Source organism: Oncorhynchus tshawytscha, linkage group LG01 (genome assembly GCF_018296145.1).
Source record: "Oncorhynchus tshawytscha isolate Ot180627B linkage group LG01, Otsh_v2.0, whole genome shotgun sequence".
NCBI classification, from domain to species: Eukaryota; Metazoa; Chordata; class Actinopteri; order Salmoniformes; family Salmonidae; genus Oncorhynchus; species Oncorhynchus tshawytscha.
The window spans coordinates 19440168-19466188 of NC_056429.1; the positions used below are offsets into that span (position 1 = coordinate 19440168).

Genomic DNA, 26021 nt, shown 5'->3' on the forward strand with positions numbered 1-26021 from the left:
AGTATGTATATCTAGTACTCTGAATCAGGTGATTCATTCCCTGGTTCTATCACACTTAGAGCACTGTCCAGTTATAAGGTAATCTGCAGCAAAGAATGATATAACAAAAAATCTCAAAATGGCTCAAAACAGGGCTGCCAGATTAGGTCTTCATTGCTCTATCCGTATGAATATGAATATGATCAATATGATCAGGGCATCTAAGACAGCCCAAGCCAAGGACAAATCACCTTAAATCTACAGTTTTATATAGAGTCATAGCTGAATGGAACTCTTTACCAATCCATATTTCTCAGGCAAAACACATCTAATCCTATAAGACCATATGACTGGACAGGAAATAGAAAGCATCAACTGAATGTTTAATGTGTTTCCTATCAGGTATTTTAATTGTCTGTATTGTTTATTTGTTAAATTTTTGTAAAGTCTTAATTTGTAATTGTTTGTAATGTCTTATTCATTGGTGTTGGACCCCAGGAAGATTAGCTAACGCTATGGCGTTAAACCTAATAAAAATGCACAAATTTACAACTCATCCCATACCATCTCAATTGGGTTGAGGTCGGGTGATTGTGGAGGCCAGGTCATCTGATGCAGCACTCCATCACTCCCCTTGGTCAGATAGCCCTTACACAGCCTGGAGGTGTATGTTGGGTCATTGTCCTGTTGAAAAACAAATCATAGTCCCACTAAGCCCAAACCAGATGGGATGGCGTATCGCTGCAGAATGCTGTGGTAGCCATGCTGGTTAAGTGTGCCTTGAATTCTAAATAAATCACAGACAATGTCACCAGCAAAGCACCCCCACACCTCCTCCTCCACACTTCACAGTGGGAACCACACATGCGGATATCATCTGTTCACCTGCTCCGCGTCTCACACAGCGGGTTGGAACCAAAAATCTCAAATTTAGACTCATCAGACCAAAGGACAGATTTCCACGGGTCTAATGTCCATTGCTCGTGTTTCTTGGCCCAAGCAAGTCTCTTCTTATTATTGGGGTCCTTTAGTAGTGGTTTCTTCCAATTCGCCCATGAAGGCCTGATTCATGCAGTCTCCTCTGAACAGTTGATGTTGAGATGTGTCTGTTACCTGAACTCTGTGAAACATTTATTTGGGCTGCAATTTCGGAGGCTGTAACTCTAATGAATTTATCATCTGCAGCAAAGGTAACTCTGGGTCTTCCTATTCTGTGGCGGTCCTCATGAGAGCCAGTTTCATCATAGCGCTTGATGGTTTTTGTGACTGCACTTGAAGAAACTTTCAAGAAAAGTTCTTGAAATGTTCCGTATTGACTGACCTTCATGTCTTAAAGTCATGAAGGACTGTCGTTTCTCTTTGCTTATTTGAGCTGTTCTTGCCATATTATGGACATGGTGTTTTACCAAATAGGGCTATCTTCTGTATACTACCCTTACCTTGTCACAACACAAGTGATTGGCTCAAACACATTAAGAAGGAAAGAAATTCCACAAATGAACTTTTACCAAGCCACACCTGTTAATTGAAATGCATTCCAGGTGACTACCTCGTGAAGTTGGGTGAGAGAATGTCAAGAGTGTGCACAGCTGTCATCAGGCAAAGGGTGGCTATTTCAAGAATATCAAATATAAAATATATTTTGATTTGTTTAACACTTTTTTGGTTACTACATGATTCCATGTGTGTTATTTCATAGTTTTGATGTTTTCACTATTATTCTACAATGTAGAAAATAGTACAAATAAAGAAAAACCCTTGAATGAGTAGGGGTCCAAACTTTTGACTGGTACTGTATGTTTTCAAAACTGTTATGATTCCATGAATTCTGATTATTTCCAGGGATACACAACATCCTGAAATATATGTAGATAGATTTGTTAGAAACAATACTATATTTCCCTTGACATAGTGATGCTGAATGTTATTTTAAAAAACAGCTAAATTTACCCCACTCTCCCCTAGACCATGACAATCAGATTGGCTACAATGACTATTCAGGGTCATAGGTGAACAAACATGTGATATTAAGTTCAAAGGGCAACTTTACAAACATCTGAACTTCAATCATTGTCCTTTGTTAGTTATTTTCACAAAGAGCTAGAGGGATGGCAAGTTTATGAAAGCCTGTACCAATACCAGACGTGAATAGTACACGGCGTACTCTCTCATTTCAGAATTTTTCATGTAGTTTACTGTCATCATTGTTGCTGAAACGTTGCGGCAGTAAACTAGGTCTGTAGGCTGTACATACTGTAGAATAGAGCCATAGCGCTACAACATCCGGGCATTCCTCAGCCTGCGCAGAAACGGAATGGCGGAGGTAAGTGAGCAAAAGGGCTTGGGTAGGAATGTGAGGACTAAATGATACTGGAACAGCTCTGAGTTTGAGAGCCTCTGTCGTCCAAGACGGTAGCTATCGATGTTTACAATCGTATCAACGGGTTACAGAAGGTTGTGAATGTAATATGTGTTGATAATTAAGGAAGTAAAATGGGGGCATTTTGTCCCAGGCTCGCCTCTCCGCGTTCTTCGCATTAAAGAGCCATTCCCAATTTGCCGGATAGTGCGCTATAGAACACAATCCGAGACCACCTCGACGGTGGTGCTGAAGAAATGGTCCCGGTGTGCTCCGTTAGTAATGTATTTTGACTGCAAACTTTGAGAGAAGTCCGAATTATTTCAGATACTCTGTCGGTGTCTTTTCGGGTGGAAACGCAATAGCCAGAACTATTTCCTTCTCTCGCGTGCCATTTGTGAGTCAGAGGAAGGAACGTTCAGCACCAAGTTACAGGAAAGCGCCCTGGTCATTGCGTCCTGAAGTGGAGTGGACCAAGCTTTTCAAAGTTAAAATGGCCATAAACGTACCTGTCACTAATGTATTGTTTGTGAGAGTTTTCGCCCAAAAGAGTTTTAAGTAGACCACAGCTGTATTTGCTTGAGGTGAAAACTAACTCTTGACTGTTGGTTCATAGGTCAACTCTATTTTAATGGATGTTCTATTTTGACAAAAAGTCTAATTCAGTTTTTCTAATACTATTAGTGTCCACTGTTGTATTAACTTCAACCATTCTTTAATTCATGAGTGGTCGTAAGGTGACTTTGAATTACAGAACAAGTAAAAAGACTTGTAACACTTTACACAACAGCAGGTAAGCCTATAATGTATTGCCTGAGAGCCATTGTATATCAGATATACGTGTACCATGGGTATGACAAAACATTTATTTTTACTGTTCTAATAATGTTGGTAACCATTTTATAACAGCAATAAGGCACCTCAGGGTTTTGTGATATATGGACAATATACCACGGCTAAGGGCTGTATCCAGGCACTCGTGCATATGAACAGCCCTTAGCTGTGGTATATTGGCCATATGCCACACCCCCTTGGGCCTTATCGCTTAATTATACTGCTATAATGCATTGTAGGGCTAGTCATTAGCATGTATGACAGGCCTTATAATGTTTTATTATAATCGCATAATGATCCTGACTAAATTAAAGCCATGTTGAGTTGACACTTGACTGTTTGTGCACAAATTTGTTTACATCACCGTTAGTGAGCATTTTGTCCTTAGTCAAGATAATCCATCCACCTGACAGGTGTGGCATATCAAGAAGCTGATTAAACAGCATGATCATTACACCGTTTTGTCACATAACACAATGTCACAGATGTCTCAATTCTTGAGGGAGTGTGCAATTGGCATGCTGACTGCATTTCCACCAGAGCTTTTGCCAGAGAATTTAATGTATTTCTCAACCATAAGCCGCCTCCAATGTTGTTTTAGAGAATTTGATAGTACGTTCAACCAGCCTCACAACCGCAGATCACGTTTAACCACACCAGCCCAGGACCTCCACATCTTGCTTCTTCACCTGCGGGATCGTCCAAGGGGGAGGGGTGGGAGTGCTGAGGAGAATTTCTGTCTGTAATAAAAGCCCTTTTGTAGGGAAAAACTCATCCTTATTAGCTGGGCCTGGCTCCCGAGTGGGTCGACCTGGCTCCCAAGTGGGTGGGCCTATGCTCTCCAAGGCCCACCCATGGCTGCGTCCCTGCCAGTCATGTGAAATCCATAGATTAGGGCATTATTTATTTATTTCAAATGACTGATTTCCTTATATTTACTGTAACTAATTAAAATCTTTGAAATTTTTGCATGTTGCATGTACATTGTTGTTCAGTACATAATGGAATGAACAGGGATCAAGCACCTACTGGTCCTCCACAATGGTAACCCTTTGTGTGTGTGTGTGTGTGTGTGTGTGTGTGTGTGTGTGTGTTTTAGCTAGTTCGATGGGCTCTGGAGATCACAGAAGCAGCCTAGTGGAGATCCTGAGGCAGGGCTATGAGGAATCCAGGGCCCTAGTGGAGCTGCAGAACAGCCTGGGGGCCTCGCAGTCACAGGGCTGCCCAATGAAGATGGCAGCACGTCCCCAAAATGTGAGTACAGCTCCTCTGGCATCTGGTGTGGTGTGTTGACCCATTAGAGGCAGCAGTAGGCAACCACAACTTTAGTGCTGGGCTGGGACAAAAGCCTGACCTCACTGCATCCCTCTAGACCAGGAGTGAATAATATTATTCTATGTAATAGATTGTCAATTATTCCATAAAGTGATGAATTAATGCAGGGCAAAGGGACGTGCAGGCCTGATTCAATACAGCCTGCAGGAATCATGCTCAGATCACATGAAGAATTTGCTATAGTAACGTTTTAAAAAATATATTTGTTATTCAAATTAAAAGCCCAATGAATACCCGCGTTTGTGTCATTATTTAACTCACACCGCTTGTGGGACATTTATTTTGAAGGCACGTATAAATAACAACTGCACAAGGACAGACAGTGACTGACAGGCTGACACACGTCACAGTTACAAATAGTAGCTAGCTAGAAATTGTGCAAACATTTTTTTTCAAAGATAAAAAAAAAAAGGAAAGTAGACAATGAATGTAGGGTGTTCCAGCAAGAGTGGGCATCTAAATATGTATTTATTGAGGTATCAGGGAAAGCGGTGTGCTTAGTGTGCAAAGAGCATCACTGTCTTGAAAGACTACAACTTCTCCCGACACTTCCAGACAAAGCATGTAGAGAAATATAGGAATATATGTCTTCTGAGCAGAGGGCAAGTGTATCGAAAGAGTTGCTTTCACAGTTGCAAAAGCAGCAAGGACTTTTCACAAAACTGCATTCAGCATACGACGGAATTGCGAGAGCTATCTTTGTACTGTATACAAATACCTAGGTGTCTGGTTAGACTGTAAACTCTCCTTCCAGACTCACATTAAGCATCTCCAATCCAAAATTAAATCTAGAATCATCTTCCTATTTCGTAACAAAGCATCCTTCACTCATGCTGCCAAACACACCCTCGTAAAACTGACTATCCTACCGATCCTTGACTTCGGCGATGTCATTTTCAAAATAGCCTCCAACACTACTCAGCAAATTGGATGCATTCTATCACAGTGCCATCTGTTTTGTCACCAAAGCCTCATATACTACCCACCACTGCGACCTCTATGCTCTCGTTGGCTGGCCCTCGCTTCATATTTGTCCCAAACCCACTGGCTCCAGGTCATCTATAAGTCTTTGCTAGGTTAAGCTCTGCCTTATCTCAGCTCACTGGTCACCATAGCAGCACCCACCCATAGCACGCGCTTCAGCAGGTATATTTCACTGGTCACCCCCAAAGCCAATTCCTCCTTTGGCTGCCTTTCCGTACAGTTCTCTGCTGCCAATGACTGGAACGAATTGCAAAAATCACTGAAGCTGGAGACTTATATCTCCCTCACTAACTTTAAGCATCAGATGTCAGAGCAGCTCACAGATCATTGCACTTGTACATAGCCCATCTGTAAATAGTCCATCCAACTACCTCATCCCCATATTGTTATTTTTTTTGCTCCTTTGCACCCCAGTATCTCTACTCGTACATTCATCTTCTGTACATCTATCACTCCAGTGTTTAATTGCTAAATTGTAATTACTTCGCCACTAAGGCCTATTTATTGCCTTACCTCCCTAATCTTACCCCATTTGCACACACTGTATATATATTTTTTCTATTGTGTTATTGATTGTACTATTGTTTATCCCATATGTAACTCTGTAAATGAGAACTTGTTCTCAACTGGCTTACCTGGTTAAATTAAGGTGAAATATATTGGTTTTTTAAAATAGTCCCACAAAATGTCTAAACATAGCAAGCCATTCGCTGAGGGCAAATTCATTAAATAATGTTTAATTGACTGCAGCAATACTTTGCCCCGACAAGAAAGAGCTGTTTAAAATGTTTCCGTGTTAAGACAAACAGTGACACGGCGTGTTGTGGACATCGTAGAGAATATGGAAGAACAGTTGAAAGACAAGGTAAATGTGGATTTCCCTCAACTGCAAGATAAAGAATGGTTGGCTAATTTTGCCTTCACCGTGGACATCATGGCCCTCATGAATTAGCTAAATTCCCAACTACAAGGGAAGGGCCTTTTTGCACATCAGATGTACAACCTTGTAAAAAGCCTTCAAGGGAAAATGACTCCTCCTGACCCGCCAAGTAGAAGCCAACAATCTCACCCACCTTCTGACACTACTAGTCTGTTCCCTACCAGATGACCTTCTGACACTACTAGTCTGTTCCCTATCAGATGACCTTCTGACACTACTAGTCTGTTCCCTATCAGATGACCTTCTGACACTACTAGTCTGTTCCCTATCAGATGACCTTCTGACACTACTAGTCTGTTCCCTATCAGATGACCTTCTGACACTACTAGTCTGTTCCCTACCAGATGACCTTCTGACACTACTAGTCTGTTCCCTATCAGATGACCTTCTGACACTACTAGTCTGTTCCCTACCAGATGACCTTCTGACACTACTAGTCTGTTCCCTATCAGATGACCTTCTGACACTACTAGTCTGTTCCCTATCAGATGACAACAATCTCACCCACCTTCCGACACTACTAGTCTGTTCCCTATCAGATGACCTTCCGACACTACTAGTCTGTTCCCTATCAGATGACAACATCTCACCCACCTTCCGACACTACTAGTCTGTTCCCTATCAGATGACCAGCAGGAGAAGTATACATCGCTGTGGCGTGCTTTGAACGGTGAGAATTCTCGTCATTTTGAGGATCAGAACGTTGGAAAATGACATGCTGTTGGTTTCCTCTCCTTCCACCTTTAATGTGGATAATGCTCCCACTGACCTGCAACTTGAGCTTATCGATCTTCAGTCTGATGCAGAGATTGCAGAACTATTCAAAACAATATCACTGTCGAGGTTCTATGCATCTCTCGATGAACAAAACTTTCCAAAGGAGGAGTCATGCTCAGAAGATGTTTGTACTGTTTGGGTCAACCTATGTATGTGAACAGACATTTTTTTTAAATATTAAAAAAAAAAAAAAAAAACTTTTCTCCACAATTTCGTGGTATCCAATTGTTAGTAGTTACTATCTTGTCTCATCGCTACAACTCCCGTAAGGTCAAAAGCCATGCGTCCCCCGAAAAACAGCCCAACCTAGCCGCACTGCTTCTTAACACAGCGCGCATCCAACCTGGAATCCAGCTGCACCAATGTGCACCTGGCGACCTGGTTTGCGTGCACTGCGCCCGGCCCGCCACAGGATTCCCTAGTGCGCGATGAGACAAGGATATCCCTACCGGCCAAACCCTCCCTAACCCGGATGACGCTAGGCCAATTGTGCGTCGCCCCATGGACCTCCCGGTCGCGGCCAGCTGTGACAGAGCCTGGGCTCGAACCCAGAGTGTCAGGAGGCACAGCTAGCACTGCGCCACCCCCATGAACAGACATTTTCAGTGATGAAATATAACAAGTCAAGGCACAGATCATCTCTTACTGACTCTCACCTCTCAGCAATCCTGCATATAGCAACATCAGAAACTATACATGACTTCACTGCTCTAGTCAATGCCAATCAGACTTAACACTAATAGTTACAGTCTTGTCTCATCGCAGCAACTTGAGAGCCATGCATCCTCCAAAACACGACCCAACCAAGCCACACTGCTTCTTGACATAATGCCTGCTTAACTCAGAAGCCAGCCACTCCAATGTGTCGGAGGAAACACTGTACACCTGGCGACTGTGTCAGCGTGCATGCGCCCGGCCCACCAGTCACTAGAGTGTGATACCCGTTAACAAGAGTTCTGTCCGTGGTGCTGAATGCACAATGTACTTTTCCCTCCGTGTAGTTCATTGCATGTTTAATAATGAAAATGCCTACAAAAGGAGAACATGGATGTGGTTTATTTGTGTGCATGTAAAAAAAAAGAAGTTAAATAAGTAGCATATCTGGATGTGATTTACAGTAGATATATATATCAACACAGTCATACACATGATGTACAATCCTGTAATATGATTCTGGCCCGCAATGGAAAAAATATATTCTAATGTGGCCCTCCATGAAAAATAATTGCTCTCTCGCTTTCTCTCTCTCTGTCTCTCTCTATAGGGCAGTGAGATTCCCCTGGAGGACCTGCTGTCTTTGTGTGGGTATGAGGTGTCTGATCCCCTCCTGCAGCAGGACAGGGAGCCCAACGAGCTAGCAGCCAGTCTGCCTGACATGACACTGGACAAGGTGAGACCTGGGTATAACTAGACATACCTGAGACTGGAGTAATCCACAGATAAAACTGTAAACACAGCCAGGAAAGCATTGCAGAAGGGGTGAATAACTCAGGCCCTCCAGTTCCAGTCTGGCTGATTTTTGTTTTTGTTTTGTTTCTTCGTAGTACTTAATTGATTAATATGTTAGTAAATCAAATCTAATTTATTTGTCATATGCTTTGTCATATGCTCCGAAAGCTTACATACGACCTTAGTCAACAATGCAGAGTTTTTTAAAAAGTACAAAAAATTGCTAAATAAACTAAAGGAAAAATAGTAGCAGAAATGTTTTGGTAGCCTTCCCCAGATCTGTGCCTCGACACAATCCTGTCTCTGAGCTCTATGTACAATTCCTTCGACTTCATGGCAGTGGGACCTTATATAAACAGCAGTGGCGGTCAGTGCCATTTATGATGAGGGAGGAAGATTTTTATTTTCATGAGCATGGCCTTATTTCTATTACAGTATGTTGGATGACTGTCATTCATGTACCATTCACCCAGCTTAATGTAGCATTGATATGTTTAGGCTACTACATGATACTCAAATTTCCCTATACCCATCATGAGTTTGCTACAACCTAGCCTATGAATTACATTTTACAACGTAGGTGCACACAGGTCCAAAGAGAAATTTGAGATGACAGACAGTGACACATTGACAGAAAGTGACTTTCAATACTGCCTTGCACACTCTTGCCTGCATCTAGCTATCTAGGTTGTAATCATTAGTCCAACAGTTGCAAACGAGAGTTTCAAATTTAACAAATTATTTTTTATCCCTGTTTCGATTGCTTCCGTTTAAGAAATGTTTTTCAACAGAATCGGTGGAATGAATACACCCCTGATCACGCATAAACGCAGTTCACGTTCATAGCATTGTTATTCCTTCTCGCCTCTATGCACTCACCTCCTCTCACCTTTGCCCTTCGTTTGTGGACTTCAATGAACAACACATCAGCTGTATGTGACCAGGCAAAAAAAAAACGTTCCAAACCATCTACATTGTTGTCCCCATATTAGCTAATCATGCAGTAATGTTGCAGTGCATAGTCATTAAGCAGTTACACCGGTGGGCCCCAGTGGCAATAAATTAATAAAACGAAAAGCTTACCTTGACTTGGAAGAGTTCCAGTGTTTTGTTGGATAGTCATAGCCAGCTAGCTAACATAGCATCCCTCTGGTTGAGCCAGGTGTTTGAGTAGCTAAACTAGCCATCTGCATTTGCTAGCTAAGTAAGTGAAACTGAAGAAAAATGACACTCTCTCTCTCTCTCTTCTTCATTTTTTAAGAAATGTATTTGTTGAAAACTGTTCAACTATTGTCTTTCTCTCACTTTGAGTCAACTACTCACCTCATCATGTTATGCACTGCAGTGCTAGCCAGCTGTAGCTAATGCTTTCAGTACTAGATTCATTCTCTGATCCTTTGATTGGGTGGACAACATGTCAGTTCATTGCTGCAAGAGCTCTGATAGGTTGAAGGTCGTCCTCCGGAAGTTGTCATTATTTACTGTGTAAGTCTATGGAAGGGGGTGAGAACCAAGTGCCTCCTAGTTTTTGTATTGAAGTCAATGTACCAAGAGGAGGACGGAAGCTAGCTGTCCTCCGGCTACACCATAGTGCTACCCTACAGAGTGCTGCTGAGGCTACTGTAGACCTTCATTGCAAAACAGTGTGTTTTAATCAATTGTTTGGTGACGTGAATATATTTAGTATAGGTTTATTTAAAAAGGAAAACTTTTTCAATGTTTTACCATTTTTATTTTTATGAAATTCACTGATGAGGATGGTCCTTCCTTTTCTCCTCTGAGGAGCCGCCACTGATAGACAGGTGTGTGCCTTTCCAAATCATGTCCAATCAATTGAATTTACCACATCTCAAGGATGAATGCACCTGAGCTCAATTTCGAGTGTCGTAGCAAAGGGTCTGAATATTTCTGTAAATAAGGTATTTTAGTTTATTTTTAATATATTTGCAAAAATGTCTAAAAACCTGTTTTTGCATTGTCATTATGGGGTATTGTGTGTATATTGATGAAGATTCTTTCACAATTGTGTCAGTGGCCAACTTAATTATGGTGTTGGAGTGGTGCGTGGCCACGCAGTCGTGGGTGAACAGGGTGTACAGGAGGGTACTAAGCACGCACCCCTGAGGGGCCCCGTGTTGAGGGTCAGCATGGCAGATGTGTTGTTGCCTACCCTCACCACCTGGGGTGGCCCATCGGGAAGTCCAGGATCCAGGTGCAAAGGGAGGTGTTCAGTCCCAGGGTCCTTAGCTTAGTGATGAGCTTGGAGGGGACTATGGTGTTGAACGCTGGAACGTAGGCATTCCATTTGTCCAGGTGGGATAGGGCAGTTTGGAGTGCAATAGAGATTGCGGTGTCTGTGGATCTGTTGGTGGCTGTATGCAAATTGGAGTGGGTCCAGAGTTTCTGGGATGCTGGTGTTGATGTGAGCCATGACCAGCCTTTCAAAGCGTTTCATGGCTACAGATGTAAGTGCTACGTGGCGATAGTCATTTAGGCAGGTTACCTTGGCGTTTTTGGGTACAATGGACTATGGTGGTTTGCTTGAAACAAGTAGGTATTACGGACTGGGTCAGGGAGAGGTTAAAAATGTCAGTGAAGACACTTGACAGCTGGTCAGCGCATACTCTGAGTATGCGTCCTGGTAATCCGTCTTGCTCTGCGGCCTTGTGAATGTTAACCTGTTTAAAGGTCTTACTCACATCGGCTATGGAGAGCGTGATCACGCAGTCGGTGCTCTCATGCATGGTTCATTTAGCTCTTGTGGTAGGCTCGTGTCACTGGGCGGTTCGTGGCTGGGTTTCCATTTGTAATCCGTGATAGTTTGCTAGCCCTGCCACAGCCGACAAGCATTAGAGCTGTTGTAGGAGGATTCGATCTTAGTCATGTATTGACGCTTTGCCTATTTGATGGTTCGTTGTAGGGCGTAGCGGGATGTTTCCTGGAATCCATTGCTTCTGGTTTGGTATTGTACGTATGGTCACGATGGGGATGACGTCGTCAATGCACTAATTAATGAAGCCGGTGACTGATGTGGTATAATTGGTTAGTGGTGCACCAACCTGGTTTTCCAAGCAGAAATCAATCACTAGTTAAAAGGCAAGAAGGTAAACCAGCATAGAGTACACTGTGATTGTCGAGGAGCTGTGCAGTTCTGCATTCAAGAGCATTATAGGATACATGTTCTGGCGTTGACATGATGTCTATTGATTCTTGTATGAGTAATTACGACTTGGCCCTTAAGGAATTGAGTTAAGATGGGCTCTAGATGCCCTGTCTAGTCTACAAACACTCAGAAAACATGAAAAATACAAAATCACGTTTATGTATCATAAATTCCATTAACTTCACTGAGTGTGATGCTTAGAGAAGGTAGTGAACTATTCCATTGAGACAGTAATGGACTGTTCCATTCTTCCAGGACCAGATTGCTAAAGATCTGTTCTCAGGAGAGGATGAAGAGGAGTCATCAGCTGATGACCTCACTCTCTCTGTCACCTCCCACGCCTCTGACCTCCTCTTCCGCCGCCACCTAAGAGGTATGACCAATAATGTCAAATAGAGTATTAGGGCTGTGACGATACCAGTATCGCAATATTTTTTTCAATGGCAAAAATGAAAAGCACCTGTATTGAAAGCACCTGCTTTCAATATACTTTGTATCCCTCATTTACTCAAGTGTTTCCTTTATTTTTGGCAGTTACCTTTTATATAATGGGTATGACACACTCCTACATTTGGAGCACAGCTAACACTTCCCGTAAACAGACCCCCACCCACCCAGCTCACCACTCAGGAGAATCCCCTTATCATATCACATCGATATATTTTTTAAATGGCCTGAGGGCCCCTTTATGCCAAAACGAATTTGTTGTACCTTGAAGTTGTTTACTGGTGGTGTTATGAGAATGCTACATATTGATGTAATAAATGTTCCCATGTGCCAGCCCATTGCATGGCAGATGGAGACAAAGGCACCTTCGTCAGCTCCTCAGAAGATGTCTCAGATGATGATGACGACAACACCTCCATTCCATCCAATGATGAACGCAAGGTGAGACACTGGGGCCTACTGAACAGAGCTCAAATATTCTACAATTACTATTTAGGGAAATATAACAACCTGTTTTCTGTAGTGCCTTTGTGACTGACACTGTGTTTGTTATTTTTCCAGGACATCATGGTGGGCTCAATGTACCAAGCCAAAATCCCTCCTCTCAGCCCATACTCATACCAGGAGAGAGGTAACCCCCAATTGACCCTTTCAGAATCCGTGTACATTTTGGATTAGTGTATTGACACTTTTCCTCAGTCTCACACACATCCTTATACCTGTGTCTCTATCACTATCTTTCCTTCTCCTGTTTCCAGTCTATGAGAATGAGGACCAGCTCCTGTGGACCCCAGACATGTTGCCAGGCCAGGCTGTAAAGGAGTTCCTGCTAAGTGCCCAGAGACGGGAAGGTCAGGACGGGGCTGTAGACACCCTCATCAACGGGGACATAATCAAAGACAATGAACAAGTAATGTAATGGGTTGGGTCATTTACTTTATGTTTGTATTCTTATCTTTTATTACAGTTGAAGTCGGAAGTTTACATACAAAAAATTACGTCTTAGGTCAGTTAGGATCACCACTTTATTTTAGAATGTGAAATGTCAGAATAATAGTACAGAGAATGATTTATTTTAGCTTTTATTTCTTTCATCACATTCCCAGTGGGTCAGAGGTTTACATACACTCAATTAGTATTTGGTAGCATTGCCTTTAAATTGTTTAACTTGGGTCAAATGGTTTGGGTAGCCTTCCACAAGCTTCCCACAATAAGTTGGGTGAATTTTGGCCCATTCCTCCTGACAGAGCTGGTTTAACTGAGTCAGGCCTCCTTTCTCGCACACACTTTTTCAGTTCTGCCCACATAATTTCTATAGGATTGACGTCAGGGCTTTTGGATGGCCACTCCAATTCCTTGACATTGTAGTCCTTGCCACAACTTTTGAAGTATGCTTGGGGTCGTTGTCCATTTGGGGTCATTGTCCATTTGGAAGACCCACCCGGTTGGGATGGTTTTCTTTCGGCTTGCAAGCCTCCCCCTTTTTCCTCCAAACATAACGATGGTCATTATGGCCAAACAGTTCTATTTTTGTTTCATCAGACCAGAGGACATTTCTCCAAAAAGTACGATCTTTGTCCCCATGTGCAGTTGCAAATCGTAGTCTGGCTTTTTTATGCGGTTTTGGAGCAGTGGCTTCTTCCTTGCTGAGCGGCCTTTCAGGTTATGTCGATATAGGACTTGTTTTACTGTGGATATAGATACTTTTTCCTCCAGCATCTTCACAAGATTTTTTGCTGCTGTTCTGGGATTGATTTGCACTTTTCACACCAAAGTACATTCATCTCTAGGAGACAGAACGCGTCTCCTTCCTGAGCGGTATGATGGCTGCGTGGTCCCATGGTGCTTATATTATTGTTTGTAAAGATGAATGTGGTACCTTCAGGTGTTTGGAAATTGCTCCCAAGGATGAACCAGACTTGTGGAGGTCTGCATTTGTTTTCTGAGGTCTTGGCTGATTTCTTTTGATTTTTCCATGATGTTAAGCAAAGAGGCACTAAGTTTGAAGGTAGGCTTTGAAATACATCCACAGGTACACAGACTCAAATGATGTCAATTAGCCTATCAGAAGCTTCTAAAGCCATGACATCATTTTCTGGAATTTTCCAAGCTGTTTAAAGGCACAGTCAACTTAGTGTATGTTAACTTCTGACCCACTGGAATTGCGATACAGTGAATTATAAATGAAGTAATCTGTCTGCTAACCATTGTTGGAAAAATTACTTGTTTCATACATAAAGTAGATGTCCTAACCGACTTGCCAAAACTATAGTTTGTTAACAAAAAATGTGTGGAGTGGTTGAAAAAGGAGTTTTAATGACTCCAACCTAAGTGTATGTAAACTTCTGACTTCAACTGTATTTCTTATTGTTGTTGCATTGTCGAGGAGGAATCTGCAAGTAATCATTTAGTTGGATGGTGTATACCATATGTATCTTGTACATACGACTGAATGAACTTGAAACTGGGTGGTAAAGCAGAAACAGAGTGGGACTTAGTAGGGCTGGATCGTCATATGTAAATCTATTAACTTTGTTTGCATGTCGAGTGATTTCTGCACAGTTCATACTGTGGTTGAGGTCACAGACTTCTGTCACAACTGTTTGCTTTCTTTTCTCTTTCTTTCCATCTCTCAGGCTCTGTATGAGCTGGTGAAATGCAGCTTTAATGCAGAGGAGGCACTAAGACGAATGCGCTTTAATGTGAAAGTATTCAGCGGTAAGACCGTCCACAACACATTTATTACTGATATATAGTAGGTTATATGTCATCTTACTCGTGGCAACAACTCTTTTGAATTTTTATTAGGATCTCTTATAGTCCTCATTTAGACTAATCTTTCAAGAGTCTATTAACTCATATCAATGACTCATTAACGGCACCAAATTATTATTCAAATTTTTATATTTTTGGTATTTTACCCTTTTCTCCCCAATTTCGTGATATACAATTGCGATCCAATCACGACCTTGTCTCATTGCCGCACACTCAACGGGCTCGGGAGAGGCAAAGGTCGATTCATGCGGCCTCCGATAACATTCCCCGCCAAACAGCGTTTCTTAACACCCGCCCGCTTAACCCGGAAGCCAGCTGCACCAATATGTCGGAGGAAACACTGTTCAATTGACGACCGAAGTCAGCCTGCAAGCGCCCGGCCCGCCACAAGGAGTCACTAGAGCGCGATGAGCCAAGTAAACCCTCCCCTGGCCAAACCCTTCCCTAACCCGGATGACGCTAAGCAAATTGTGCGCCTCTCTATGGGACTCCCGGTCGAACCCAGGTCTGTAGTGACAGCTCAAGCACTGTGATGCAGTGCCTTAGACCGCAGCGCCACTCGTGAGACCGGCATCGAATTATTAATTGGAATTTCACATTTGAGGACAGACAGTGAAGCAACCACAATCCCTGTAGAGTCTTCTTAAGCAATAAGGCCTGAGTGGGTGTGGTATATAACCAATGTACCACGGCTAAAGCTGTTCTTATGCACGGCACAACGCGGAGTGCCTGGATACAGCCCTTAGCCGTGGTATATTGGCCATATATCACAAACCCCAGAGGTGCCTTATTGCTATTATCAACTGGTTACCAACGTAATTAGAGCAGTACAAATAAATGTTTTGTCATACCCGTGGTATATGGTCTGATATACCACGGCTGTCAGCCAATCAGCATCCAGGGCTCAAATTACCCAGTTTCTAAAACTCAACCACCCCTGTGTGTTAATTCTCTACAGCTGTTTAGTCTCTGAATGATGCTAGTATTCTACATTTCAGAGAATTAAAAATAAACATTTTGTGTGGGACCGTGGAACTTCTTTGGTTTCTTTGAAGCTTAATCTTTGCTTTCCCTTCGAAATTAAATTATTTGATAGACCCACCACGAACCCTTGTTACCAACAACTTAAAAATACACTTATATATTTGCCTAGGTCAAATATTTCAGCTAAATCCCAGGGTTTGTAATCGTATTCATATCAGCAGTCCTACTCTGAAAACCTTTTTGAATCTGTCATCTAGTGCCGGGACGATACCAGTATCGCGATACTCGTTAGTGTCATGGCAAGAAAACAAATCACGAACTTCTTTGGGAAAACAGCCCTAATTTTGGAAACAAACATCATTATGTTCATCATACCACTGCTGGCTTGCTTCTGAAGCTAAGCAGGGTTGGGTTTGGTCAGTCCCTGGATGGGAGACTAGATGCTGCTGGAAGTGGTGTTGGAGGGCCACTATTTCCTCTTGTCTAAAAACAAAATATGCCAATTCCCCAGGGCAGTGAATTTTTATTTAATTTTTTATTTAATTTTACCTTTATTTTACTAGGCAAGTCAGTTAAGAACAATTCTTATTTTCAATAACGGCCTAGGAACAGTGGGTTAACTGCCTGTTCAGGGGCAGAACGACAGATTTGTACCTTGTCAGCTCAAGGATTCGAACTTGCAACCTTTCGGTGGGGACACTGCCCTATGTAGGATGGGACGTTAAACGGGTGTCCTGACTCTCTGAGGTCATTAAAGATCGCATGGCACTTATTGTAAGAGTAGGGGTGTTAACCCCGGTGTCCTGGCTAAATTCCCAATCTGGCCCTCAAACCATCACAGTCACCTAATAATCCCCAGTTTACAATTGGCTCATTCATCCCCCTCCTCTCCCCTGTAACTATTCCCCAGGTCGTTGCTGTAAATGAGAATGTGTTCTCAGTCAACTTACCTGGTAAAATAACAGAATAAATAAATAAATGTTGTCATCCAGAATCACATGAATTTATATTCCAATTTATAGCACATAATATTTTACATACAGCAGGTTTTTAAAGGACCAGAGAGTTAGTTCTGCTTCGTTATTGCGATACTAGTATCGTCCTAGGCCTACTGTCATCTTGACTAACGCTACAAATAGTTTTTGATCCTGCATTTCTGCCGCACACATCCAAGCTGGAAGTGTAGTAAAGCCCTGCTTGGGCATTCATTGTAAGCCCGAGCCTGTTAGTAAATCCATTAGCTGCTCTTCTCTGTCTGTCACACGCTCCCTGCGCGCAGCTCGCTCTGCTCATGGCTCTTTGAGTCTGTGAGTATCCATAGCAATGGCTCAGCCATCAATGAAGAGTCATGAGAGAGCAGTTCGCAGTTACCTACTTTTCGTCACTCTAAACTCAGACAACTCAAGGAACATTGATTATTTTCTGTTAAATAATGTCTTCTGTTTTATATTTGACGAGGTTGAAGCACTTCTGACACCATGTTATGATCTTAGTCTCTGTACTGCGTAGCAGAGCACAAGCAAATGGCTCAGCTTCAAAATGTTAGTGATCAATTTAGTGATATGTGAGCCCTGCTCATACCCTAGTTATCGATGAAAAAACAACCCCTACCTGGCCCTTAACCCAATGTGTAATGTCGGGGGTCAGGTAGCAGAGCTCTAGAGTGTAGGTTAAAATGTAGCCTATTGTGCCCTCTCCAGTGTAGGCTGACAAATCTACCAACTTACATTTGTTGCCTATGTTTTAGGCTTAATGCGGGTTTAGGCTTAATGCCAAGCGTCGGCTGGAGTGGTGTAAAGCTCGCCGCCATTGGACTCTGGAGCAGTGGAAACACGTTCCCTGGAGTGATGAATCACGCCTCACCATATGGCAATCCGACGGACAAATCTGGGTTTGGCGGATGCCAGGAGAACGCTACCTGCCCCAATGCATAGCGCCAATTGTAAAGTTTGGTGGTGGAGGAATAATGGTCTGGCGCTGTTTTTCATGGTTCGGGCCCTTTAGTTCCAGTGAAGGGACTTCTTAATGCTATAGCATACAATGACATTCTAGACGATTCTGTCCTTCCAAATTTGTGTTAACAGTTTGGGGAAGGCCCTTTCCTGTTTCAGCATGACAATCCCCCTGTGCACAAAGTGAGGTCCATACAGAAATAGTTTGTCAAGATCGGTGTGAAAGGTCTTGACTGGCCTTCACAGAGCCCTGACCTCAACCCAATCGAACACCTTTGTAATGAATTGGAACGCCGACTGTAAGCCAGGCCTCATCGCCCAGCATCAGTGCCCAACCTCACTAATGCTCTTGTGGCTGAATGGAAGCAAGTCCCCGCAGCAATGTTCCAACATCTAGTGGAAAGCCTTCCCAGAAGAGTGGAGGCTGTTGTAGCAGCAAAGGGGGAACCAACTCCATATTAATGCCCATGATTTTGGAATGAGATGTTCGACGAGCAGGTGTTCATATACTTTTGGTAATTTAGTGTAGCTAGATAATGGAAATCAAGCAGTCAGAGGAGTTTGTTTGATTTAAAAAAAAAAAAACTTTATTTAACTAGGCAAGTCAGTTAAAATGACGGCCTACCCCGGCCAAACCCGGACGACGCAGGGCCAGTTGTGCGCCGCCCTACTGCGGTGGTCTAAAGGTGAATGGATTAATAGTAATCATCTTGACGTGGTTAGCTCCTGTAATATAACACCAAAACAATTCATTTAAGTCTGTTCAGAGACAACTGCTGTTGTCTTCTGTGCAGAGGAGCTGTGTGCCTGGAGCGAGGAGGAATGTCGAAACTTTGAACATGGCTATCGAGTTCATGGGAAGAACTTCCACCTCATTCAGGCTAATAAGGTGAGCAGCACAGAAACTACCAACGTCAGGTTTGGGGCGAACCTGATTTGCTACAAAGTTGAAATTCTCTTTTTTTAAGTAATGGCCAAGACTGGCATAGCCTGTGCAAACTTGCTTGTCTCCATTGATCAGACAAAAAAACTCACTGATTCATACCATAGCAAACAGTAAACCACACTGTGTTTATATGTCAGGTACGCACGCGTTCGGTGGGGGAGTGTGTGGAGTATTACTACATGTGGAAGAAGTCGGATCGCCACGAGTACTTCACCCAGCAGACCACTAAGCTGGGCCGCAAGAAGTACAGTCTGCAGTCAGGGAGCATGTGAGTAGCACTGCAGATATGACCCTGTCTCGACCTGAGAGTCAAGCCCCATTTCAATGCCAGCTGAGTTGGCAAATACTACCATCAAGTTGAGTCAAGTTTAGAATTGCAGGCACTACTATGACACTACCATCAAGTTGTTGTCATGATCATCTCCTTAGCCTGGCATCATTCCCAGAATAATAGCTTATTTAAATAGAGCGCAGGAAAAGGAAATCCTGACACTGGACACAGCGGACACATTTTAGTACCAGGTGTAGACGCACTGTACGGTGAATGTAATAGGATCATCTTGATCAGAATAAATAACAGGTGTAGACAAGCAGAAGTAGTGTATCTCAATATAACATCCCCATTGTCATTGTTTTCAGACTAGAGATGTTTGATATGTTTAGCTGATATCATGCTGGGAGTCCTGGGTCGTGTTCAGTACTCATAACAATAACAAAATGGTTTGAATCTGAGAATGGAAATTAGTTTTCTTCTTGGACAAGTTCAGGTGTAGTTGGAACGGTTTTTCCTTCACAAGCCGTTTCCTTCTGTTTTGTGTTTTCCAGGGAGGATGGAGAGCAGGATGGAGAGGTTGGGGAGATGGAGGGGTGCTCCCAGATTCAGCTCCCCTCACATCCACCAATCATAGATCTGGACAAGCAAGGTAACCCCTTCCCTGGTTATCCCATAACCCCAGCCCTGGACCCTGCCCTTAACCCCTTCTCTAGCCCCAATCCAATACCACAGCCCTGGACCCTGCCCTCAGAGTTTATTCGCCATGTGCACAGGATACAAAAGGTGTATAGTACAGTGCAATTCTTACCTTGAGAGCTCTTTCCCAACAATGCAGTGATGAGAGAGAGAAAAATATAACAAATAATTTAAAAAAACATGTTTGTAAAGAAAAAAAACTGAAACCAACACTCCACTAACACTACAGCTTGTTTTAAGAGGTAACGAGAGTTAGCTGGATACATAAGTAATAGTCATACATGCCATCGACCCTCTCACCATTTCATATCCACCCCACTCTTTGTCTTATTATTATTTGTCTTGATTACATTGTTTGCCTCAATTTGATGTGTTGTATTCATGAACATATGATTTGAAGCATTTTGATGTATTCTTTTATCCCACCTGTGTGCATCTGTGTTTTCCCATTGGTTTGTGTGTTTGCCTGTGGTGTACCTTTGTGTTGGCATGGCCCCGCTTTCTCTTAAAGTTCCAGAGGGAGGTAAAGAATCTAACCAGATGGGGACACTAGGTAAAAACTCTTACCAGGCAGGGCCCCAAGTAAAGACTCTAACCAGGCAGGGCCACCAGGTAAAGACTCTAACCAGGCAGGGCCACCAGGTAAAGACTCTAACCAGGCAGGGCCCCAGGTAAAGACTTTAAAGACTCTTAAAGCCCTGAGCTCACTGCACACAGGCCACTCTAACCAGGCAGGGCCACAAGGTAAAGAATCTAACCAGATGGGGACACTAGGTAAAAACTCTTACCAGGCAGGGCCACCAAGTAAAGACTCTAACCAGGCAGGGCCACCAGGTAAAGACTCTAACCAGGCAGGGCCACCAGGTAAAGACTCTAACCAGGCAGGGCCACCAGGTAAAGACTCTAACCAGGCAGGGCCACCAGGTAAAGACTCTTAACCAGGCAGGGCCACCAGGTAAAGAACCAGGCAGGGCCACCAGGTAAAGACTCTAACCAGGCAGGGCCACCAGTAAAGACTCTAACCAGGCAGGGCCACCAGGTAAAGACTTTAACCAGGCAGGGCCACCAGATAAAGACTCTAACCAGGCAGGGCCACCAGGTAAAGACTCTAACCAGGCAGGGCCACCGGGTAAAGACTCTAACCAGGCAGGCAGGGCCACCAGGTAAAGTAAGGCAGACAGGTAAAGACTTTAACCAGGCAGGGCCACCAGGTAAAGACTAACCAGGCAGGGCCACCAGGTAAAGACTCTAACCAGGCAGGGCCACCCACCAGGGGTAAAGACTCTAACCAGGCAGGGCCACCAGGTAAAGACTCTAACCAGGCAGGGCCACCAGGTAAAGACAGGCAACCAGGCAGGGCCACCAGGGCCACCATAAAGACTCTAACCAGGCAGGGCCACCAGGTAAAGACTAACCAGGCAGGGCCACCAGGTAAAGACTCACCAGGCAGGGCCACCAGATAAAGACTAACCAGGCAGGGCCACCAGGTAAAGACTCTAACCAGGCAGGGCCACCAGATAAAGACTCTAACCAGGCAGGGCCACCAGGTAAAGACTCTAACCAGGCAGGGCCACCAGGTAAAGACTCTAACCAGGCAGGGCCACCAGGTGAAGATTGACCAGGCCGAGCCACCAGGTAAAGACTCAAACTGTGCCTGACCTACCTAGCACATGCTAACCCCACTGGAGTCCTGGGTGCACAGTGTTTAATAGGCAGTCAGATTCAACCAGTTCACACAAAATGTTTTGGGAGTCCCATAGGGCGGCGCACAGTTGGCCCAGTGTCATCCGGGTTTGGCTGGGGTAGGCTGTCATTGTAAATAAATAAGAAGGTTAAATACCAAATACAAGCATTATGCATCTTAGGTCAGGAAGTTGCAGGAAATCTACCAAACCATAATTAAAACTTAGGGCTCATGAAAAGTCTCATTGGAGGGTTAGATTTTAAAGTTTTGTTTTGGCTTCCTCACAATAGTTTAACCTAAAATATTTAATGAATATTTTATTTAAATTATTTTATTAATTCTAATTCCATAACTGATCAAATAAAATGTTTTTTATCACATGCGCCAAATACAACAAGTGTAGACTTTACCTTGATGTGCTTACCATGTTCACCAGCTTTGTTATATTGTACTTTGAGTCTGAAACCATAACATTTTGTAAAGAGCTGATTGTCCCTTGTAGCTCAGTTGATATAGCAGGTTGTGGGTTCAATCCTGGACTAGTGGAAACACGTTCTCTGGACTGATGAATCACGCTTCACCATTTGGCAGTCCGACAGATTAATATGTATTTGGTGGATGCCAGGAGAACGCTGTCTGCTCCGATTCATATTGCAAATGGTACAGTTTGGTAGAGGAGGTATAATGATCTGGGGCTGTTTTTCATGGTTCGGGCTAGACCCCTTAGTTCCAGTGAAGGGAAATCTTAAATGCTACAGCATATAATGACATTCTAGACGATTCTGTGCTTCCAACTTTGTGGCAACAGTTTGGGGAAGGCCCTTTCCGGTTTCAGCATGACAATATCTCCGTGCACAAAGTCAGGTCCATACAGAAATGGTTTGGCGAGATCGGTGTGGAAGAACTTGACTGGCCTGCACAGAACCCTGGCCTCAACTCCATCGAACACCTTTGAGATTAATCAAATAAAAGTTTATTTGTCACGTGTGCCAAATACAACAGGTGTAGACCTTACAGTGAAATGCTTACTTACAGGCTCTAACCAACAGTGCAAAAAAAGGTATTAGGTGAACAATAGGTCAGTAAAGAAATAAAAACAACAGTCAAAAAGACAGTGAAAAATAACAGTAGCGAGGCTATATACAGTAGCAAGGCTATATACAGTAGCGAGGCTATAAACAGTAGCGAGGCTATAAACAGTAGCGAGGCTATATACAGTAGCGAGGCTATATACAGTAGCGAGGCTATATACAGGCACCGGTTAGTTGGGCTGATTGAGGTAGTATGTACATGTAGATATGGTTAAAGTGACTATGCATATATGATAAACAGAGAGTAGCAGTATCGTAAAAGAGGGGTTTGAACGCAGACTGTGAGCCAGGCCTCATTGCCCAACCTCTCTATTGCTCTTGTGGCTGAATGGAAGCAAGTCCCCTCAGCAATGTTCCATCATCTAGTGGAAAGCCTTTCCAGAAGAGTGGAGGCTGTTATAGCAGTAAAGGGGGGACCAACTCCATGTTAATTCCCATGATTTTGGAATGAGATGTTCGTTTGAACAGGTGTACTTTTGGTCATGTAGTGTATTTCAATTTCAAGAAATCTGCTAAACTTTCTAAAACATGTTTTCACTTCGTCATTATGTGGTATTGTGTCTAGATGGTTGAGTTTTTTTTAATGAAGTTCCTAACTTATTTAATCTCCCTATTAACTGATTTTCCACGTTGTGGTGGTAGTACAACGTAACATTTGCTCATAAATGCATTTCCACCACAATTGTCGCATAATTTATTTCACAGACAAACATATATCCACCCTTGTCTAGCGTATTTTGTTTTGTCGACATTGGGAAATTTTACACAGCAAATGTGCTGTTTCCATCAGGCCGGTCAACAGGTTTTTTTAATGCGTCAGGTAATTAATCAGCATGAAATGGTTGGATGGAAACCTGTTAGTGCCACATGTGCTCTGTCTGTTACCGTTGAGGTAGTGCTTGTTCGAGTCTCTCTTTAGTAATTCTTCCCTGCTTGTCTAGATGCTGAGATGGGGATGGAGGTGTTGGAGCTGTGTGGCGCTCCTTGCCCCAGCCCACTGAGGGAGCAGCTTTTCAGCCACTTCTCTCCACTCCCCCCTCTGGAGAACCTGCAGCAGGAGCCCTCTCTGAACTGTTCCAGCCCGGGCCACAGTCCCACCCCGCCTCCTGCCCAGCTCCACCTCTCCTCACTGCCCTGCTGCAGCTCCCCGTGCCCCCCAGCGGAGCCTCCTCTCCTGGGTTCTGGCTTCTACCAGCTGCAGCTAGGGCCTTTCCTTCCAGATGGCCTGTCCATGGGGCCAGAGGATGGGGACTCCCAGGGGTTGCAGATAGATTTCTCCCTGCCCTCCATCCCCCAGACCTCACCCGCCATTGCCCCCTCAGTCTCTATCACTTCTGACTTTGGGGCCATCAGCAGTTACCTGTGTCCCTCAGCCCTGTGCCCCTCTCCCGTCCAGCACCCCCGCTCTCTCACACAGTAAGGGGAGGAAGAAGGGTGTCTTTACTCTGGAGAACATTCCAATAACACCTGGGTTGTCTGTACTTCTAATTATTGCCTGTTGAAGTAAACTTGGACCAGAGCTTACTCATGTGTTGGTGTGAAACTCCTCAGGAGAGAAACTATGTTTTTACAGGGAGATGGGCATACCTGTATCATAGTGTTTACTAGGGGGGACTCCCACTGCACATAAGCACAATGGCTTACCTACCTGTCTGTTCTGGAAGGCCAGTCGTTCTACAGGGATGTTCCCAGTTCTTATTGAATTCTTAGGTAATGTTGGTACTGGAAAAGCGGGTGGGCTTGTTGATAGCTCCAAGGCCAAAGCAACTGTCCTGATGTTCTTTGCAGTGGCCTCCTCCTCTTCCAGAGCAGAACTTGAGACAGATGTAACATCCCTCACTGATTTCCCAACATTTCCTGGGAACATTGAGCAGCAGACAGACAGCATGACCTGGATGCCATATTATAGCAGTATGTCCACAAGAGATGTTCTCCCGCTATCAGATCTGATAAGGCTGTTTCTATGAGCAGTGTTCAGTCTGCACTTGTATGTCTCTTCACCACTCTGACTTTGGACCTCTTAGGTAGGATCAGTCTCCCTAGTTCACTGTGGTTCCACCTCTTGAACATCCACAACTGAAACTGAAGGTTTTGTATACAGTCTGTTTATAAGAAAAGATCTGTATAAGAATACCATGAAACAATGCTTTTGAGATTGTCACTGTTTTTATTTTCTTGTTCCTTGTTGTTCAGAAATGTCTTGGAAGGTTTGCAATAAGAAATCAGAGTTTGTGATGGGAGTACTTTTGTGTTCTTTCTAGTTTATGTTGACATTTGAAAGGTCTTGTACAGAACCAAACTCTCACAATTGCCTGACAACCATGATAGGCACGTTAGCCTGTGTTTTGCGCATTATTGTACATGTTACTGTAGGTAAGTCACTGAATACACAGTTACTCAGGTTTTGTAGCCTCTGGCTTCTTCCATGTATCTCAACACCTGTTGTGTGATTAAGTGTTGGATATTACCCTGAATCACACATGCAACCTTGGGGGTAACAGTCATTGAAAAAGCCCAATGGCATTGAAGGACATCAACCCAAAACGTGTGTGTTCAGAAGGATGCAATATTAACAATGTTGCAGATGGAGAATGTGATATATAGCTAGCTATACAGTCCCCAGGTTTCAGTGATGCTCTACAGTATCCTGCCACTAGAGGATCTCGGCTGTCACATAGTCTGAAGAAAGCCTGCCTGCTTCAATACCCCTGCTCAGGTGGGCCCTGAGAGAATACGTCCCCTGTGCTCTCTGCCCTGACAGCAGGAAAACTCCATGTCTTTATTTATTTTTTATAGGTGGGGTCATCCTCTACTCCCTGCTCTGACCTAAGCTGTTCTAGATCTGTGTTTTCTCCAACCGTTTACAGGAGGTTCTGGATGTTGACTATCGGGGCAGGAAAGGGAGTAGAAACACAGCTTTTGTTTATTATTTTTTAGCATTTATATCGTACTTCTTCTGTTTATGTTGGTTTGTAATTATAATTATTATATTTTGTAAAAAACAAAACAAAAAATAAGCTATTAAAAATACACATGTTGACATTGAAAGTCATTGCACACACACACACACTTTTTTTTTACAATCAAAGTGATCAAAAAATGTATACCGATTCAAAATCCTATTTTCCCTAAACCCCTAACCCTTAAACTAAACACAACCCTAACTCCTAACACTAATCTTAATGCCTAACACGGAACCCAAACTGGCTGCGCGCATACGCCATCGTGCATAAATGTATTTTGTCCCCACACAAACACGATCACATCACGCAGGTTAAAATATCAAATAAACTCTGAACCAATTACATTAATTTGGGGACATGTCGGAAAGCATTAAAACATTTATGGCAAT

At 43.4% G+C, this 26021-nt stretch overlaps 1 protein-coding gene and 1 long non-coding RNA gene across 2 annotated transcripts; both read left to right on the forward strand.

Moving 5' to 3' along the window:
- Positions 1-2038: 2038 nt before the first annotated feature.
- Positions 2039-25709, forward strand: LOC112235791 (mesoderm induction early response protein 2). Its single transcript, XM_024404420.2, has 12 exons — positions 2039-2302; positions 4272-4426; positions 8473-8598; positions 12076-12193; positions 12602-12708; positions 12829-12898; positions 13026-13177; positions 14904-14985; positions 18773-18867; positions 19062-19192; positions 19750-19847; positions 23611-25709. The coding sequence occupies exons 2-12, from the start codon at positions 4280-4282 to the stop codon at positions 24087-24089; spliced, it is 1605 nt and encodes a 534-aa protein (XP_024260188.1). The 5' UTR covers positions 2039-2302; positions 4272-4279; the 3' UTR covers positions 24090-25709.
- On the forward strand, positions 20646-21503 carry LOC121840850. The gene is made up of 2 exons (XR_006080000.1): positions 20646-20818; positions 21442-21503. It is a non-coding gene; the product is annotated as an uncharacterized LOC121840850 (long non-coding RNA).
- Positions 25710-26021: the final 312 nt, after the last annotated feature.

Excerpts from the sequence above, each read along its gene's own strand:
- LOC112235791 (XM_024404420.2), top strand. The coding sequence starts at position 4,280 with ATGGGCTCTGGAGATCACAGAAGCAGCCTAGTGGAGATCCTGAGGCAG. Across the intron at positions 14,986-18,772 it reads TAATGTGAAAGTATTCAGCG|AGGAGCTGTGTGCCTGGAGC; the intron begins GTAAGACCGTCC and ends TCTTCTGTGCAG. Across the intron at positions 19,193-19,749 it reads AGTCTGCAGTCAGGGAGCAT|GGAGGATGGAGAGCAGGATG; the intron begins GTGAGTAGCACT and ends TGTGTTTTCCAG.